The sequence below is a fragment of the Pogoniulus pusillus genome, chromosome 12 (genome assembly GCF_015220805.1).
Source record: "Pogoniulus pusillus isolate bPogPus1 chromosome 12, bPogPus1.pri, whole genome shotgun sequence".
In the NCBI taxonomy this organism is placed as follows: domain Eukaryota; kingdom Metazoa; phylum Chordata; class Aves; order Piciformes; family Lybiidae; genus Pogoniulus; species Pogoniulus pusillus.
Window position 1 is genome coordinate 21,038,788 of NC_087275.1, and position 16,073 is coordinate 21,054,860.

Here is a 16,073-nt window from a genome sequence, read left to right on the forward strand (position 1 = left end):
ATATATATATATATTTATCTTGTGCTTCAATTTTTGTTTAAACATAGATGTATTATTTGGCTCCATGATTTGTATTTAATGGTTTATAGTTCAGGAAAAAAATCTTAAGTTATTTTACCTCAGAGTTGTTAATCTTTGTCAGAGAAATTGTAGAAGAAATCCAGAGCTCTAGGACTGAAGAACTGTTTGATTACTTCAAGCTTTGTTGAACAGTGTGGTGAATTTTGGGACCTCTTTTTTCTGATTTTATAGAAAAATAAAAGCTATTGTGGTTTTGCTATAGATGAGGCCACCTTCTGTACATTTCATCCTCTGTAGTAATCTGTGTAGTAGATGTATGCAAAGTCACAGAAGGGTCTTCTCAGCATATCCCAAATTCATCTGTACACTTCTGATTTTTGTGGGTCAGGGTATTTCTGATATGTGTCTCAGGAGAACTATTACTTGCCAAGCCTGTTCCAACCACTCTTTTGAAATACATGTGGATGGGATTACTTTCCTTCCTTCTTGGTCTTGCGTGTGGTGTATGACCTACAGTTGTATGACAGGATAAACATGGACATACAGGCTCCATGTACCATGTACACAGCAACTGTGCTCTTATCTTCCTAATGTGTTCCATGTGAGAAAGATTATCTTGCCAATGTTTGTTTTCCCTGTATGGTAGTTTACGTGTGTGGTGGAAAGATACAGAGTGTGTACACAGACAGATTCCTTTTGCATTTCAGGAACATAATGGTCAGAGCTAGAGAGCTCTAGTCAGCAGCTGGCAATTAGTAACTCTGCTTTAATTGGATCATCATTGTTACTGTAAAGCAGCATTTGCTTAGATCTCACATTAACTATTTTTTACATTAGCAATTATTTTGTTTCTAATTCTTATTTTCCAATTCTCCCTCTAGATGGTAAAAGCCATCCAAGTTCTACGTATCCATCTGCTGGAGCTAGAAAAGGTTAACGAACTCTGCAAGGATTTCTGTAGTCGTTACATTGCCTGCCTGAAGACAAAAATGAACAGTGAAACTCTATTAAGTGGAGAGCCTGGAAGTCCTTATTCACCTGTGCAATCTCAGGTATGTTTCAGATACAGTTAAGTGGCTTTTAGCTTAGAAAATAGTGTTTTTGTTACTACTCGTTTGCCAACAGAGTTTCTGCAGTATCTTCCCCTTAATCAGAATCAGTTATTAAGACTAGGAAGAACCATGGGTTTTTTTTGTGTATACCTGTGTGCCACTGCCTGATGGACAAATTCAGAAACATGCCAGAACAGAGAGACACTTTCTTTGGCTGTCTTTTATGATTTTCCCTCAGTTCAGCAAATGGAGGTACTCAGAATAGTCTGGATTTGCTCTTTGCTTGAAAGGCTAGGAAGCAGAATAAACAAAGGAGAAGAAATAATAATTCCTTGTTAAGAATGTTTCCTTAGTCTTCATTAAAATCTTGATCTTTTTATGTAGTCTGTGTTCTGGAACAAAGAGACAATGTCTGATGATTAGAGTTGCAATAGTTGAGATGTGGTTATGAACAGTATCCATTTCTATACACCTGAACCTTAGATTATACATTGGTGATATTACCTAAATGCAATAATCAGTTGTGATTTTTTTGGTGGCAGATTGTCAGCAGTTAATTAACAACAGTTAGTACATTAGTGTTGATGCTTCTGTTGTTAGATGCTGGAAAGTGAGCCTTGTCATCCAAGTATCTGTGAAATATCTAGTCTTAGGAGATGGATGTTCTCTGTGTTACTAATGTGCTTGATGCTGTTTATTCTGAAAAGTCTTAAGGACTTTTAAACTTCACTGTTTGGACTCCTAAAGTGTGGAGAGTCTAATGTCAGGCAGAAACAACTAGAAACTTTTTTTAATAACCATTACAGACTTTTGTGGAGACAGGAGGGACTGAATTTTTCATTTTGCAACAAAAGAGTTTATTCATATGTATTAAGGAATATGGAGGAGTTTACATGGTCAGGATTGAGTAAGAACTATCCTGAGCAGAATAAAACATACCATGCATCATTTTTAAATTAAAGGAATTAAGGTAGCAACTAAAATTCCAAATCTTTGGTGCTTGTAATAAGAGCATGAAAGATCCGTTTCGTATGTCCTTTTTCTCTTGCGCCTTTAGAAACTGTTTCCTTTAGCATCTGTATACCTAGAATCATTTATCTCCTAGAATTTCTTAAGACACTTTTATGTCTTTTCTAAGAGTTGTTTTTATGAGGGTTTTCAAAGGTAATGGTTGGTGATAATGAGAAAGTTAATGTAGGTGATGATGAACCTCTAATGAAGTCTCTTTCTCTTTGAAGTTATCCTGTGATTAGACTCCAAATGTACTTCTAGAGCCAAAATTACACAAGCATGCTTTATCTTCTTACAAAAAAAAAGGAAAAGGGGAAAAAAAAAGGGAAAAAGAAAAATGCAAGCAACTAATTGTTTTGTTTTTCTAGCAAATTCCAAGTGCCATTGCAGGCACACTCAGTCCCCAAGGGATTATGGTGCCAGCATCAGCATTGCAGCAGGGAAATGTAACTATGGCAACAGTAGCAGGTATGACATGGAAAAGAAAAACTGGCACCTTGCTCTTTGTTTTGTTTTCTTTTATAGTTGTTACCAAAACTACACAAACACTTGTCAAATGCGTTTTAACGCTGCTATTAAAGTTGTTACAGAGTCAAGCACCTCATTGGTTTCTGAATGTTCCTTTAAGTGATGTGTGTACCAAGTATGAATGTTAGTGGAGGTTACCTATTAAGAGAGCTTTCTGTGCAATTCTGCTTTTGTAAAGACATTTCAAAGACGAGGCTGTTTTACTATGTTTTTCCTTCAGAAAGATGGTTTTATTTGACAGAAGCATGTGTTATCTAAACTTCTGTATGTTTCACACTCTGTGGAGTTCAGAACCACAGCTACAAATCTGTGACATCCTGGTGTCCAAGTTATTCTCCTCTTCTATGGAGATGACGTGTGAACTGCAACGTTTTATCTTGCTTCTAAGCAAGGTTTTAAAACAAAGAGAAACCCCCCTTGACTACAAATTCAGCAAAGCAATACAGTCTGCTTCTACAGCATATACTTGCAGAGGGGTTTATCCTGGAGCACAATATGTGCTTTGTGACTTTGGTGCCTCCATTATTCACCAAGATTCTATCACCTTAGTTGCTCCCGGACACTTAGGTGTCACTCAGCTGACTGTCCTAACTGCTTGACACACATCGGTGTGATTTTGATGTTGTGACCTTTGTTGGCTGAAGAATTAGCTCGGTTAAAACTATTTTATAGCCTGACAGTAGTAGCATTTTTCTTTGGAAAATAGATTTACAATGTATAAAATACAGGGAAACAATTGAATTTCATACAGATTGATGTGAATGGAAAAAAAAATTAGCATAGCAAAAAACACATCTTACACATTTACTAGGAAAGAGTAGTTGATACAGTCAGAGCTGTTGTATTGTCCACAATGCTGATTTGTTTGTGTGTTTAAGGAGAATAATATTTGAAGGGCTTTTACTTATCTGTAATCCTTGTTGCTGTTTTGTTTTAAGGGGGTACAGTGTATCAGCCAGTCACTGTAGTCACTCCACAAGGTCAAGTAGTGACCCAAGCACTGTCACCTGGGACTATTCGGATCCAGAACTCTCAGGTTTGTTTGATGGGCTTCATGAAGTAGTATTCTGATTTCAAATATATCTCACTGGTTTTAAGAGTTTTGGTTTAGTTTTGTCATGCTGTCAGAATGAGCTCCATGTACACATGCATAATAACTAACATAAAATTACTGCAAGCACTACTGTAGGAGTTAAGCTAGGGATATGCCTGGATAGACTTATTATATTACATAATCACAGATTTGTCAGAGTTGGAAGAGACCTCAAAGGTCACATAGTTCCAATCCCCTTGCCATGGGCAGAGACAAGTCACACTGCTGTTGTCAGGAATTTTAATTTTTATTGCAATGGCAACCACCAGTACTGTGAAACTATGTATTTCAGGATTTATCTATTTAGAGAAGCATTTTACCATAAAAACTTCAAAGTACTCATCTGAGACTGAGATCCTCACATTGGGATCTAACAAAAGATAAGGGCCAGTGTCCCTTCCATTTGCAGAGTCTCTTAAGAGCAGGATCTGGAAAGCTCAAAGAAGCAACTAAAAAAGACAGGGAAACATGAAAACTATACCATCTTCAGTTGCAGAAAACCTTGCTAGCTTTCTCTTGGGTCAGGAAGTAGCAAACTCAAGGAGTCTGAAGTCAATTAAAAATGTGAATGAGGAGCTGACATCTCCACAGCATAAAATCTGTTGGTAATCATTGACTCCCCATCTTCTCTTCTTCCTTCTGACCTTCTAGCCAAAAAAGTATGCATAGAGGAGTATTATATTCTTCTCATTGGCCATAACATGTATGTACTTACCCATGTTCTCCCCTAGAATGCATGTGGTTCTGTCCTCAGGTACCTTTCAGAAAGAAATGTGCAAGATTATGGGCCTAGACTGAAGTGGTTTTGAAGAAAAAAGCTTTATACCTCAGATGAAAAAAACAGACCAACCAAACCCCAAACAACTCAGTAGAAAATAATACCTGTAGCTGTAAATTAAAATAAAGGACTTGACTTTTTATGTGTGTGCATAAGTAAATATAATATATACACACATCTGTGTCTGCTCTTGATGTTAGTAGGAATGTCCAAACCCACCTGTGCATAGGTTTGGACATGTATTCCTTGTCACCCACAAGAAATTGTTCTTTAAGTGCTTCTTTTTCAGGACTTCAGAATACTATGGAGGTAGGGAAAAATACGAAGGGAGAGCTATTGAAAGTTCATTCTAAAGCCTCTGTATACAAGTAGATTATTTGGAATGTAAATCATTATTTTGGAACAAAAACCACGCTCAAATATATATTTGTCTTCATTTGATAGCTTAAACCTCATTTAAAACTTGTTTCATTCAAGACATAGGCATAATAGCTGACTTGAAGAAACTGCTCCATATTGTCTGAAAAACCTGATTTAGTTACTTCAGTTGTGTCTGAAATATATTCTCATATGCAGTTGATACAACTGATGTGCAAGTTACTTGATGTATCCATAGGAAATGAAAAAAAGCAAAAGTAAAAAAGAAATGTGAACCTTTAGGAAAATAGTTAGAGCCTTGTGATATGAATGAAGCATTCTACCAGATAATACCTTCTTGCTCTTTGAGAACTGAGATGCAGTTACTAAACAGGACCTATTTTTATGCACCTCTAACATAATAATAAATTTTACTTGAAGTCTTTAAATCAGCACTTATTTCACACCTTCTGTAGTTTGTTTTCACAGAGTGTCTGTTTCGCTTTGTGTTTTTCAATTGCTCTTCACATGTGTGCATGACTACATAGAGTGGCAAGGCAATCAGATCCCTAGGGTAGTGTAGATCAGTACAGAGGATCATTAAGTTGACATGTTCTACATAGGTGGCTTTTATTCTAAATTTCAGCAAATCAATATTTGGCTGTTGACACAGGATCACATACACAGCCTGAAAACAGCTGTAATTCTTAAAGGAGAAGTTACATGGAAAGTGAAAACTACAGAAACCTGATACAGCATTTTCCCTGGATAAAGGCATTTTGAAATGCTGTTGTAGGAGAGCTGCTATTGCAAGTGCTCCCTAGCAATTAAAGTAGCTTCTTATAATCAGCATATCCCAAGCCTAATTTCTTTTCATTCCCTTCTATAAATGAGTTATTCACATGTTGATACCAAATACTGCTATTACTGTGTTAACTGCTTTATTTCTTCTAAAATTATATGTGCAGCTTCAGTTGCAATTAAACCAAGATCTGGGCATCTTGCATCAAGATGATGGCTCATCAAAAAATAAAAGAGGAGTTCTTCCCAAGCACGCTACGAATGTGATGAGATCTTGGCTTTTTCAGCACATAGGGGTAAGGACTGAACACAGTCAGCAGTCGCAGGTTTTTATGTAGCTCTGATGTGGTCTATTTTGATTTTGCTTCATAAAGAAGGACAGTTTATTCTGTTGTCATTTGTGTAATCTCGGTTCCGTCTTCCCTGAAGTTATTTGGAATAGTTCCACAGTCTAATGTCGGTTGGTTTGATTTGCATAAATATGTATCCTGAAAGGATAAATGGGTCTGAAGTTGCATCACAGTGTTGATCTGATTGGTATTTTGTCCTCACAAATGACATAGGGAAACTGCATATACTCTTCTTACGTTATCTGCACTCTCTTCATTTGTTTAGTTAAAAGTAGCTTTATTTACCTAAAAAAGTGTGTCATTACTCTCATATGACATTGCCTTTAGGCAGTGTAACTAATCAAATCTTATCACATGCTGTGTTGCCTAGAGATCACACTGTTTAATAAAAAGATTCAGCCATGAGAAGCTTTTTCAAAACTCTGAATTACACATCAACAATTCAATGGTATCATACATGCTTTCAAGGAGAAAATGAGTCTTGTGTAGTAAAGCACTCTTTGTCAAATGATTATCTGTAAAAGTTTGTTTTTTAATGAGTCAGGAGTTCTTAATCTGGTATCTTGAATTGGTTATTACGAAGGAGTTCTTATTTTTGATAAGGAGATGAAACAAGCTCAGGCCTTTTTTGTTTGCTTTTTTTGTTCTGTTTAGCATCCATATCCAACAGAGGATGAGAAGAAACAGATTGCAGCACAAACAAATCTGACACTACTCCAGGTTAACAACTGGTAAGAGCAAAAACTCTTAATGTCTGTCATTGTCTCTACAGGCTTACAATCTAGAGCAATAGTTAAGAGTACAACCCAGGCATCTGGAGTTGAATTTAATGTTATATACATGACCAAATACATATAAAAATACAAGAGTTATGCACTGATACAAAAGCATATTTTTATAGTAAGTTATACTAATACTTGTGCCATTTAAATTATGTAAGGACACCAGAAAATTTTCCATCATTAAGGACTTACATTCTGTTTTGTTGCTGAAAAAAGGTGCAAGTGCTCTTGTTGTCTCTTTTATAAGTAAAGAAATCAATGTTCAGTAGTGAACTGAAGCTCTGAAGAGTGTTGTTTTGGTGGTCATGGTTGCAAACATTTAAGAAGTTTCTGTCGACAGATCCTAATTCTGCTCTCCTATCAAAGGTTGCTTTCCTCTGAGCAGTGATGTCTGAGTGCAGTGTCAGTAGCTCAACTCCTCGAGGTCAGGGTTCAGTTTGCTTTTCAAGTGTCTTAACCTCATTAGATATTTAAGATCATACACTTGTCCCTGCAGAGGAGAAGAGCAAAGGTGCCAACATGCCCGCTGTTCTGCTTCTGGTATAGGTTCCTAAAATTATTGTAGCTAAGTCCAATAGAGATCTTCCTCAGATTTCAAAGATGACACAGGCTGCATGGCTACAGAGGAGTCCAGTAAGAAAATACTCAAGATAGGAGCAGTACACTGGTTCTGAAACTGGAACAGCATAACTATGCCTGTGTGACATAGTACTGGAATCTGACTAATGTCTCTGCAAAGCTTTACATTATGCTATGTGGACCTGCTAGCTCCATGCTACTTGTCAGTTGCAGGTAAAGATGGATCCTGGATGTGTTTTGTCAGATTTAGCAAGGGATACTATCTTCACTCACAGCACCTTGCTACAGTTGGCTACGTTGAAGCTGATTCGGTTAACTTGGTAGCTAAGAGAGACCTGGTTTAACTACTTCCCTTTTAACCAGTAGGAAGGGGAAGGACAGCAATTAGCATACTACAATAAACAAGTGAAAATCAGGGAACTAAAAGGAACTGGGAATGATCTGAAAAATGTCTTTGTTGTCCCCTGGATCAGGAACCACACTTTGGAAAGCCAAGATTTATTTTAGAAGTACTGCAGGAGCTTAAGGAAGTAAATGAAACCAGACCAAACAAATTAGATTAGGCAGGGGGGAGATTTTAGGTGAACTGTAAGGAAAGGAGTATCAGCTTTCTGAGTTGTTCTGTCAGCAAGTTTTCTGGTGCTCAGTTTTTAATAGGATCTTGAATGCACATCTGTTATACTCTCTGGAGAATTTCTCTATCTGAGGTGGGGGGGGGGGAAAGTGCTGCTCACAGCAAAATGATAGGAAGTACTTTTTTAGCTAGTTTGCCAAAATCAGAGAAGCAGTTTTACACAGTAAAAAAGAATGTCAGGCCAAGCTGGGAGGGACAGGGATTTTTTTTCTTTCTTTTTTTTTTTTATTTGTTATTTCTACACACACTGCATACTTTGTGAGTCTGAAAGAGAATTTACAGCCAGCTGGTTGAAAGTCCTTGCCTTTGGTTGCATTTAGGTTTATCAATGCTAGAAGGCGAATTCTTCAGCCAATGCTGGATTCCAGTTGTTCTGAAACTCCAAAAACAAAGAAGAAAACAGCTCAGAACCGTCCAGTTCAGAGGTTCTGGCCTGACTCCATTGCCTCAGGAGTTGCTCAGCAGCAATCTAATGAGCTCACAATGTCAGATGGTAAGGAATACTGGCTAAATCACAGATAATAAAGCTAATTTCTCTGTAACAGGGAAATGAAGGATTTGATGCCTTTAGGGGGAGGGGAATTTCTTGGTATTTTGGTATGAAAAGATAACAAAAATGTGTCAGTTTTTCCCTCCTTAAAAATTGTCTATTTTGGGGGATGTTTTATTGGAATTTCTGTTGAGAGACTGTTGCTTTTGTTTCAAAAGTTATGAAACAACATAACAAAGGCTAGATGTGCAGCTAAGTTCTCTCAGTATGTGTGTGACCATCAGTACTGTTCTGTTTGACTGGACTGCAGTTTCAGTTTTGTGATTCTGTGCTGTTCATTGCTGGAGGGACTGGATATCTGCAGTTCTCTATGTGCCTCAATGAAACATGAGCTACCTTGTTTGAACACTGAGTTGCAAAGAAGCACGGAAATGTAATAGAGACTTTGAAGTAACTTCCTTAGCATCAGATGGAATGAATGAACTCAGGAAAGGTAACTGCTTTAATCTCAGGAGCATCCTTGCTGCCCTGCTGCCTACTGCTTTATTACTTTTGAGTTCATGGCAGCTTTTCCATCAGTCTGCACTGGATCTAGTTTTATCCATTTAAGTCACCTTGAATCCGTAACAACATTCCTGTTTTTCTGCAAGGATTTAAGCTGGAATACTTGGCAGAAATGGTCTTGTGGTGATTTGATTGGGGAATCAATATAATGGGTGTCCATAACACAGCTGAGTTTAAGATTCTTGGGCAACTTAATTCTCAGATTTTTGATATTTGAATGTTTGATAACCTACATAGCTTCGGTTCTAATTTGATACCTTAGGTTTTCTTCCTATTGATTAAAACCAAACTCTACTACATATAAATGTGTATTAGTGACAATTAAACCCCAGGAAATGTGCTAAAGTGCCTTGGTTGTGCTTCTCCAGGTGCTGTTGTAACAATCACAGCTCCGGTCAACATGAATGTAGACAGTCTCCAGTCTTTGTCATCTGACGGTGCTACTTTGGCTGTCCAGCAAGTTATGATGGCAGGACAAAGTGAGGATGAGTCTGTAGACAGCGGTGAAGACGATGGAGGAGATCTCTCAACAACAAGTATCAGTGGGCTGGTCTTGGATAACAGCGATTCTCTGCAGTAGGAAGCAAGAGTGACAAAAAGTTTAGGGAAAAAAAAAAACAAATGGACTGACTGACTGTTTTTATAGTTTGCACAGCAAACATTTTACACAAGTTTTATTTCTAATATGTTTTATATGTAGATATAGAAGGGTGCACTTTTTTGTATTTCCATAGTAAGCTTAAAGAGTGTTTTTGCAGGTGCAGCAACTTCTTTCAAATGTGTTTTGTTTGTTTTTTCCTTTCTGTTTCCTAGTTCTGAAGATTATATCTAGGTAATATAACGAACCACACAAGCACCCCTTTGTTCTTTGAATTGGAAGTGCTGCAATTTCTAATGAATTCTGCAGTTTCCATTAGTGCTGTTATTTAACACAGCTCTTGATGGGCAGGTGATGTAAATTTTAAAGCATGTGACACTAGTGTTTGGAACTTGATCATTAAGTTAGATGCATATATTTGAAAGATGCTTCTGCACCTTAAAAACTGCTAGTCTGAGGTGGACAGCAACACACACAAAAAAAGAAAGGAAAATGTTGATGTGTGATCCAGTAGCGAATGTATGGCAGTTGAAATAAGTTTAGTTTCTCTCGTAGTCCGTGAGCCTGTTTATCATTTGCTATGAAAACTCCTACTATTTTTACCTCGATGGGGTTATTGGATAAAAAATATTTTTATAAATTCACTAGGAATTGGGATGATGACTGTATTAAGCAGGAGGGAGGAGGAGGAGGAAAAAAAAATAATAATACTTTCCAGAGAGGAAAAAGAATGTTTAGTATTCCTATTTGGAAGGGTTGAAAACTGACCAAATTGAATAAACAAGCCTGTGCTAGCATTCTATGATTCTCAGCTATCCCACAGTGATATACTATATTTGATAATAGCATAAGAAAGGCCCACTGTTTGATGGGATTTTGATATTGTCAAACACTGATTTATAGTATCTGTAAACTAATACTCAAATTCCATTAACTCTGTACCTAGACTTGTATCTGAAGATATTTGCTGAATGAGTATTCAGGTAAGTAAATTCAAACAGCCATTACTTTTCCAGGTATTAGTTTGTACAACTGAGTCTGCAAAGTGAAGAGTTGCCTACTGTGCAGTCACAAGTTTTGCTATGACTCTGCCATCTTACCACGTTTGAACTATTGTCCCCTAGTACAAAAAGAAATACAACTTAGGGATTTATAGCAAATTTCTTCAGATGCGAAAGTCACTGCCAGAATATACAGCAGGCTTTATTAGAGTAGGAAATCCTTCTGCCTGTCATTTAAAAAGCAAGAGCTAGTGTTGGAAGCACTTGGGGTTTGGTAACAGTTAATTTCTTTGTTTTTCTTTTCCCCAAAACTTTGAGTCTCTGTCTGACTATCCATAAACACTTCCTTTTGGAACTTTGTATTTCCTATTGTTTAGTATAAATAACAGATTCCAAGAGTCTCATGGTATGCTCAACATCCTACTTCCCTCCTGTCCATTTGTCACAACATTGGGTGAGATCAAAGCCAGAACTTCCTTCTGCTTTACACCAAATCTAGTCACCTTTCTAATGTGACAGGAAAAACGATGTTATCTTTTAGAATCTTTAGACATTGTATTTTGTACAAAGCCCTTTGACAGATGCAGATATTTAATTGCTTCATTTCTGCTTCACAAAGCACTCAGGCATGTTCTTAGGTCCCATGGATTTCAGTTGCAACAATGCATGTACTTTTGAACACATTTAAATGGTCGGAAGCTGGTCTTTAAAGATAGTCTTCCAAGGCAAATATAAGCTGGTATAAAGAAAAACCTCAGAAAGAAATTTCTGTGCCTTTGGCATATACATACATGGAGGGTAACAGTGGTTTTTAGTGACTAGTAGCTGTCTTGAAAAAAATGGTGTTGGACTTTATTCAACATGAGTGATGTTTCTGCTTTTGCTCGCTTCTTCAGACGCTGTAACTACCTCTCCAGCTGGGGAGGTGATTTCTAAAGCACCTTTTTTCTAACTTCTCTGATTTGCCACTAGTGTGCTGTGTGTGTTACAAAGGGTAGTAAATAATGAAAAAATCAGTTAGGAAGGCTTTGACATAACTGTGTCATCACTATGTCAAAGACTATTGCCAAATCCAGCTGGATCCCTAAACATTTAAAAGGACATCTTTTGTGTACAAATCATGCTCCTTTAGAAATCTTCAACCCACTGTTCCTACAAAGAATACCTGAGGTGTCTAGAATAGAGAGACAGATGCTGCATTTTCCTTTTTCGTTCTTTTAGATTTCACCCCACAGTTTCTCTTATGTAGTAGATGATATTTTTTGGTTTGTTTAGGGGTTTTATTTGGCCACCATTGCTCGTATTTAATAGCGCATTAATCCCTGCACTTCTAGCATCTAGGCAGATGAACAGCCTGCCTTCTCAGTGTGTACAGGCCAGTGGACAGAGAGGTGCTTTTCCAAATTAGTCAGTGCTGGAGGAACAGCCTATTCCTCACAATCTCTTTTCCAGGAATCTCTCCTTTCTCCATGACCAGTTGGTGCTCCCTCGGATCTACCAGCTGAGCATTCCATGGCCCGCTTTGCGGTAGTCTGGGAAATGGCTCGGGCAACAGATCCGTTGGGGTAGCAAGTAGCCTGCAGCGAAGGGAAGGGTAAACCAAAATGGGCAAAACTTCAGTGGCTTGGACATAATGTGGCATTTGCCCACACTTCAAAACCATGAGATCTGAGATCTTAAAGAGGGTATTAAAACAATCTAATACCTACACAGCTGTCTGGAAGAGGGTTCAGGAAAATATAATTTGTGCCACTTGGAACTCAGCTGGAAATGATCAGGCATTAGTGTTTGCAAACTTCTGAAAGTTTCTTTTTCAGAAAGAAAAAAATTCTCTGGTTAACTTTTTTTTATTCCCCCTCACATAAGGTGCAAGCTGATTTTTTTTTTAATTCTTCTGAAATATTTGCTACCTTGTCTTCAGCTGGTTTATCCACAACTGAAAAGCGGAGCTGGCAGACCTTGCTATGCAAAGGGGGATATGAAATAGTTTTTCTGTCAGATACAAACGTAGAATCATGAATTCCTAAAACTGAAAAGAGTTTACCAATATACTCAAAAGTATTGCTTAACATATGGAACTCAAAGCATATGTTTGATACCTTTAATTCAGGGAGAAGAAAGTGATGTCCTTCACTTCTTTTTCTGTGTAAGAAAGATTCCTGGTTTAAACAAAGCATCACTATGGTTCATTCTCACACAGTTACATTTAGTTAAAAAGTCTTTATAGAGGACCTAACTTTAAAGCCATGTATAATTCCTCCCCTACCCCAAATTAAAGTCATTCTCTTATGTAAGAGAATTGATTTAATTTTTTAAATCAGCTATTGAAACTGCAGCGACTTAAACCTCAGCCGGCAGCTAAGCACTGCGAGCCATTTGCTTGCTCCTCCTCTTTCTTAATGAGATGGGGAGGAAAGTAGAGAAGAAAAAAAAGCAAACCCCCACACTGAAATTCATGGGTTGAGAGATGAACATTTTAATAACTAAAATATGCCAATAACACATTAGTAACTGCAGTCAAAAGTAATGCAACAAAAAGAGGAAGGAATAACCCCCAAGAAAAGAAGTGATGCACACTGCAGTTGCTCACCAGCCACTGACCAGCACCTAAGCAGGGATCTGCACCTCCTGGCTGAGCATGATGTTCTGTGGTATGAAACAGCCCTGTCATCTGTCCCAGTCATGCTCCCTTCCAGCTTCTTGTGCACCTGCTCACTGGCAGAGCACAGGAGACTGAACAATTCTTAACTTGGGACGAGTACTACTAAGCAACAACTAAATCATCAGTGTCCTGTCAACATTGTTCCTACGCTGAATCCAAAACACAGCACTACACCAGCTGCTAGGAAGAAAAATTGACTCTATCCCAGCCAAAACCAGGAAGAAAATTGACTCAATCCTAGCCAAAACCAGGACAGATTTTTAGGTTTCTTTATAATGTAATCTAGACTATTAACCCAAAACAGTGCTACCAGTGCAGCTTTCCCAAGATTTCTGTGACAAGGCAATTTCCTGTTCTTCTTTAAGGAACATTTTAATTTTAGTAGGCCAACTTCAAATAATTCAGAACATATTTTTCAGTGACTATTCCAAAGGAAGAATCCTATTGGAAAATGTTTAAGCATCCCTCTGGCTCTGCAGAGAGTTCCTAGATCTGGATATTGGGTCAAAGTGGAGTCCTGCTGACCTCAGGGAAACTCCATAAGGCTGCATGTGTGTCAGGTTGTGAAATGCAGAGAATTGGTTCATTGTTCTGCTCCTTGATGACTACTGGGAGAGGCTTCCAACTTTATCTTTCCTGCATACGTTGGTTTTCTTCCAGTGGAAACCTTCGGCCTCACTCTGGGCTTAGAAGGGCAGAAATTCATGTTGATCTGGTGTGTACCACATAACAGTTTGAATGTTCAAAATATGACTAGTAGGTAGACATGCACTAAGGCATTAGTTCCCAGTTTGCTTTAAAAGTAGCTTCAGGTTTCTGGATATTCTAGCAGAGTAGGGCCACAAAGGCACAAGTAAGATAGGAATAATACATCTGGGGGTCTTGTAAGAATTGAAGGCAGTTCAGCTTCCTGACTTGATGAACTTGACAGCCCAAAGGATGAAACAAAGCTTTTCCAAGGGATAATAGTTTCATGAAACTTATAGGTTTGTAGCACTTAGCAAAACAGAACACCCTGGTGCCCTGGTGTCTTGGGGAAAATAAAAGGAACACATTCACTTCGTTGTAATTACAGTTAAGATTTCTTTTCTGGAGCTGAGTTGTCTTGGGAGAAAACAAAAAATATTTGTCTATGCAAATGTGAAAAATGTGTGAATTGCCCATTTTTAGGTGCTGTATTGTTACTGTCTTTCTGACTAATGTTATTCTTTGCTTAGTCCTTTAAACCTTTCAGCCTTTTATTCAGCTTAGTTTTTGGAGCTGAATAGGCAAAGTGTATTTTTGAAATCCTGTTGGAGTTGTGACTGACCTTCATTCCGTCCCAGATCTCTCGCATGTTAAATGGTTAGTGAAATGTTTTGATTTCCTAATTAATAAATTCAAGCTCTCACCACCTCCTAAAACCAGAGCACATCCATGAAAGTGCACAGTTAATTGCAGTGAGCAAATGATCAAATCATCAGCCTCGTGCTGAATGCACTTTGCTCTTTGCTGTTCAGTGTAGCTGAATAGCAAAGCGTGTTCATTTTGCCAAGCTCACTAAGCCTGGGTTTCTCCCCCACCTCCCTCCACATCAGCCTTTGGTTTGTTAAGCTCCTTTAAGTAGATTTTGAGTTTTATTTTCATTTCTAAAGTAACTTGAACATTGTGTAAAGTGTAGTGAAACTGACACTAATGTGCTCTTAAGTGATTACCCAGATCATGCTATTTGTTCATTCTTGTCCTCTGGAAAGAAAATCTGCCCCATTTCTGTGACTTAGTTTTTTTGGACCTGCTGAGGGCTCACAGCTGGTTTTTGCTAGAGAAAACTAAGGTGCAAGAAAGCAGTGAAATGCTTTACCAACATTGTAGACTACTATAAAGATAATTCCTAGTTAATAGAATCCAGACTTTTCAGGTTATAATAGAAGTGGGCCATAGCTATTCCTGTGGCTTAGCAACATTTGGTCTGTACAATTAGCAGTCTTCAAACTGTGAACCCTGTAACAATTTTCCCCCCTTGGTTGTTAAGGGATTTTGAAGCAACTGATCTGTCAAAGGATAAAATTCAAAGATGAGAGTATGCTTCATGAATGACCTATTTTTACACTACTGTTCCCTGTGGACTGAAAAAGCACATTTTAAAACAATATTGTGTGGCTGAAAAGCGAATGTTTCAAGAGGTCTTGGGTGTCGTTTCAAACTAATCAACTACTTCTTGGCCAGAGATCTTTTTACTTGTGTGGGTTTACTTGTTTATGCAAATGAAGAAAAAAAATGTACTGGTTCTTACCAGTATGGGGATTTTTATTACACTTTTGTAATGCAGGATGAGTTTCCATGAAAGGCAGAACTAGCAGGTAAATAGACTGTCGTGCGTCTGACTTTGGGGTTGTTCCCCCTGCCCCGTTTCAAATTGTTCATTAAAATGGCATGGTCATCAAACTTTCAGTAATGATTCCAAGCATCTATGGTAGTGGCTTCTTTGAAGACTTCCTCTGTACAAGCCCCATGTTCAGCCAAAGAGATTGTGATGCATTTCTGAAATTGCCACATTCTACTGGATCAGAAATCTTCAGGGAAGGTGCAGCCTTTTCATTAACGACAGTGGTTCCTCTCTGGCAAGAAACCCAAACTCACTTCATCCACTGTATAATAAATCTTGCTCAGCAAAGATGAAGCCAGACACGTGTGCTCTAAAGATAAGATGTACTTCTGCTTATCACTGAAGCATTGTTTTGTGCTGCTCTTGCTTCCCCAGCATCTGATGTTGTGACATCCAAGGGTGATCGC

General features: G+C 38.0%; 1 protein-coding gene across 3 annotated transcripts in view; it reads left to right on the top strand.

Annotated features, from left to right (window-relative positions):
- Positions 1 to 15,731, top strand: part of PKNOX1 (PBX/knotted 1 homeobox 1) — a 49,120-nt gene extending 33,389 nt beyond the window's left edge. For all 3 annotated transcript variants that reach the window (XM_064152595.1, XM_064152596.1, XM_064152597.1), the window contains 7 exons: positions 903 to 1,073; positions 2,453 to 2,552; positions 3,551 to 3,648; positions 5,809 to 5,937; positions 6,646 to 6,722; positions 8,307 to 8,479; positions 9,409 to 15,731. In XM_064152595.1, the coding sequence (XP_064008665.1) occupies positions 903 to 1,073; positions 2,453 to 2,552; positions 3,551 to 3,648; positions 5,809 to 5,937; positions 6,646 to 6,722; positions 8,307 to 8,479; positions 9,409 to 9,620 (960 nt within the window). In that variant the 3' untranslated portion in view covers positions 9,621 to 15,731. The remainder of the gene's footprint in view (positions 1 to 902; positions 1,074 to 2,452; positions 2,553 to 3,550; positions 3,649 to 5,808; positions 5,938 to 6,645; positions 6,723 to 8,306; positions 8,480 to 9,408) is intronic.
- The last annotated feature ends 342 nt before the right edge of the window (positions 15,732 to 16,073 follow it).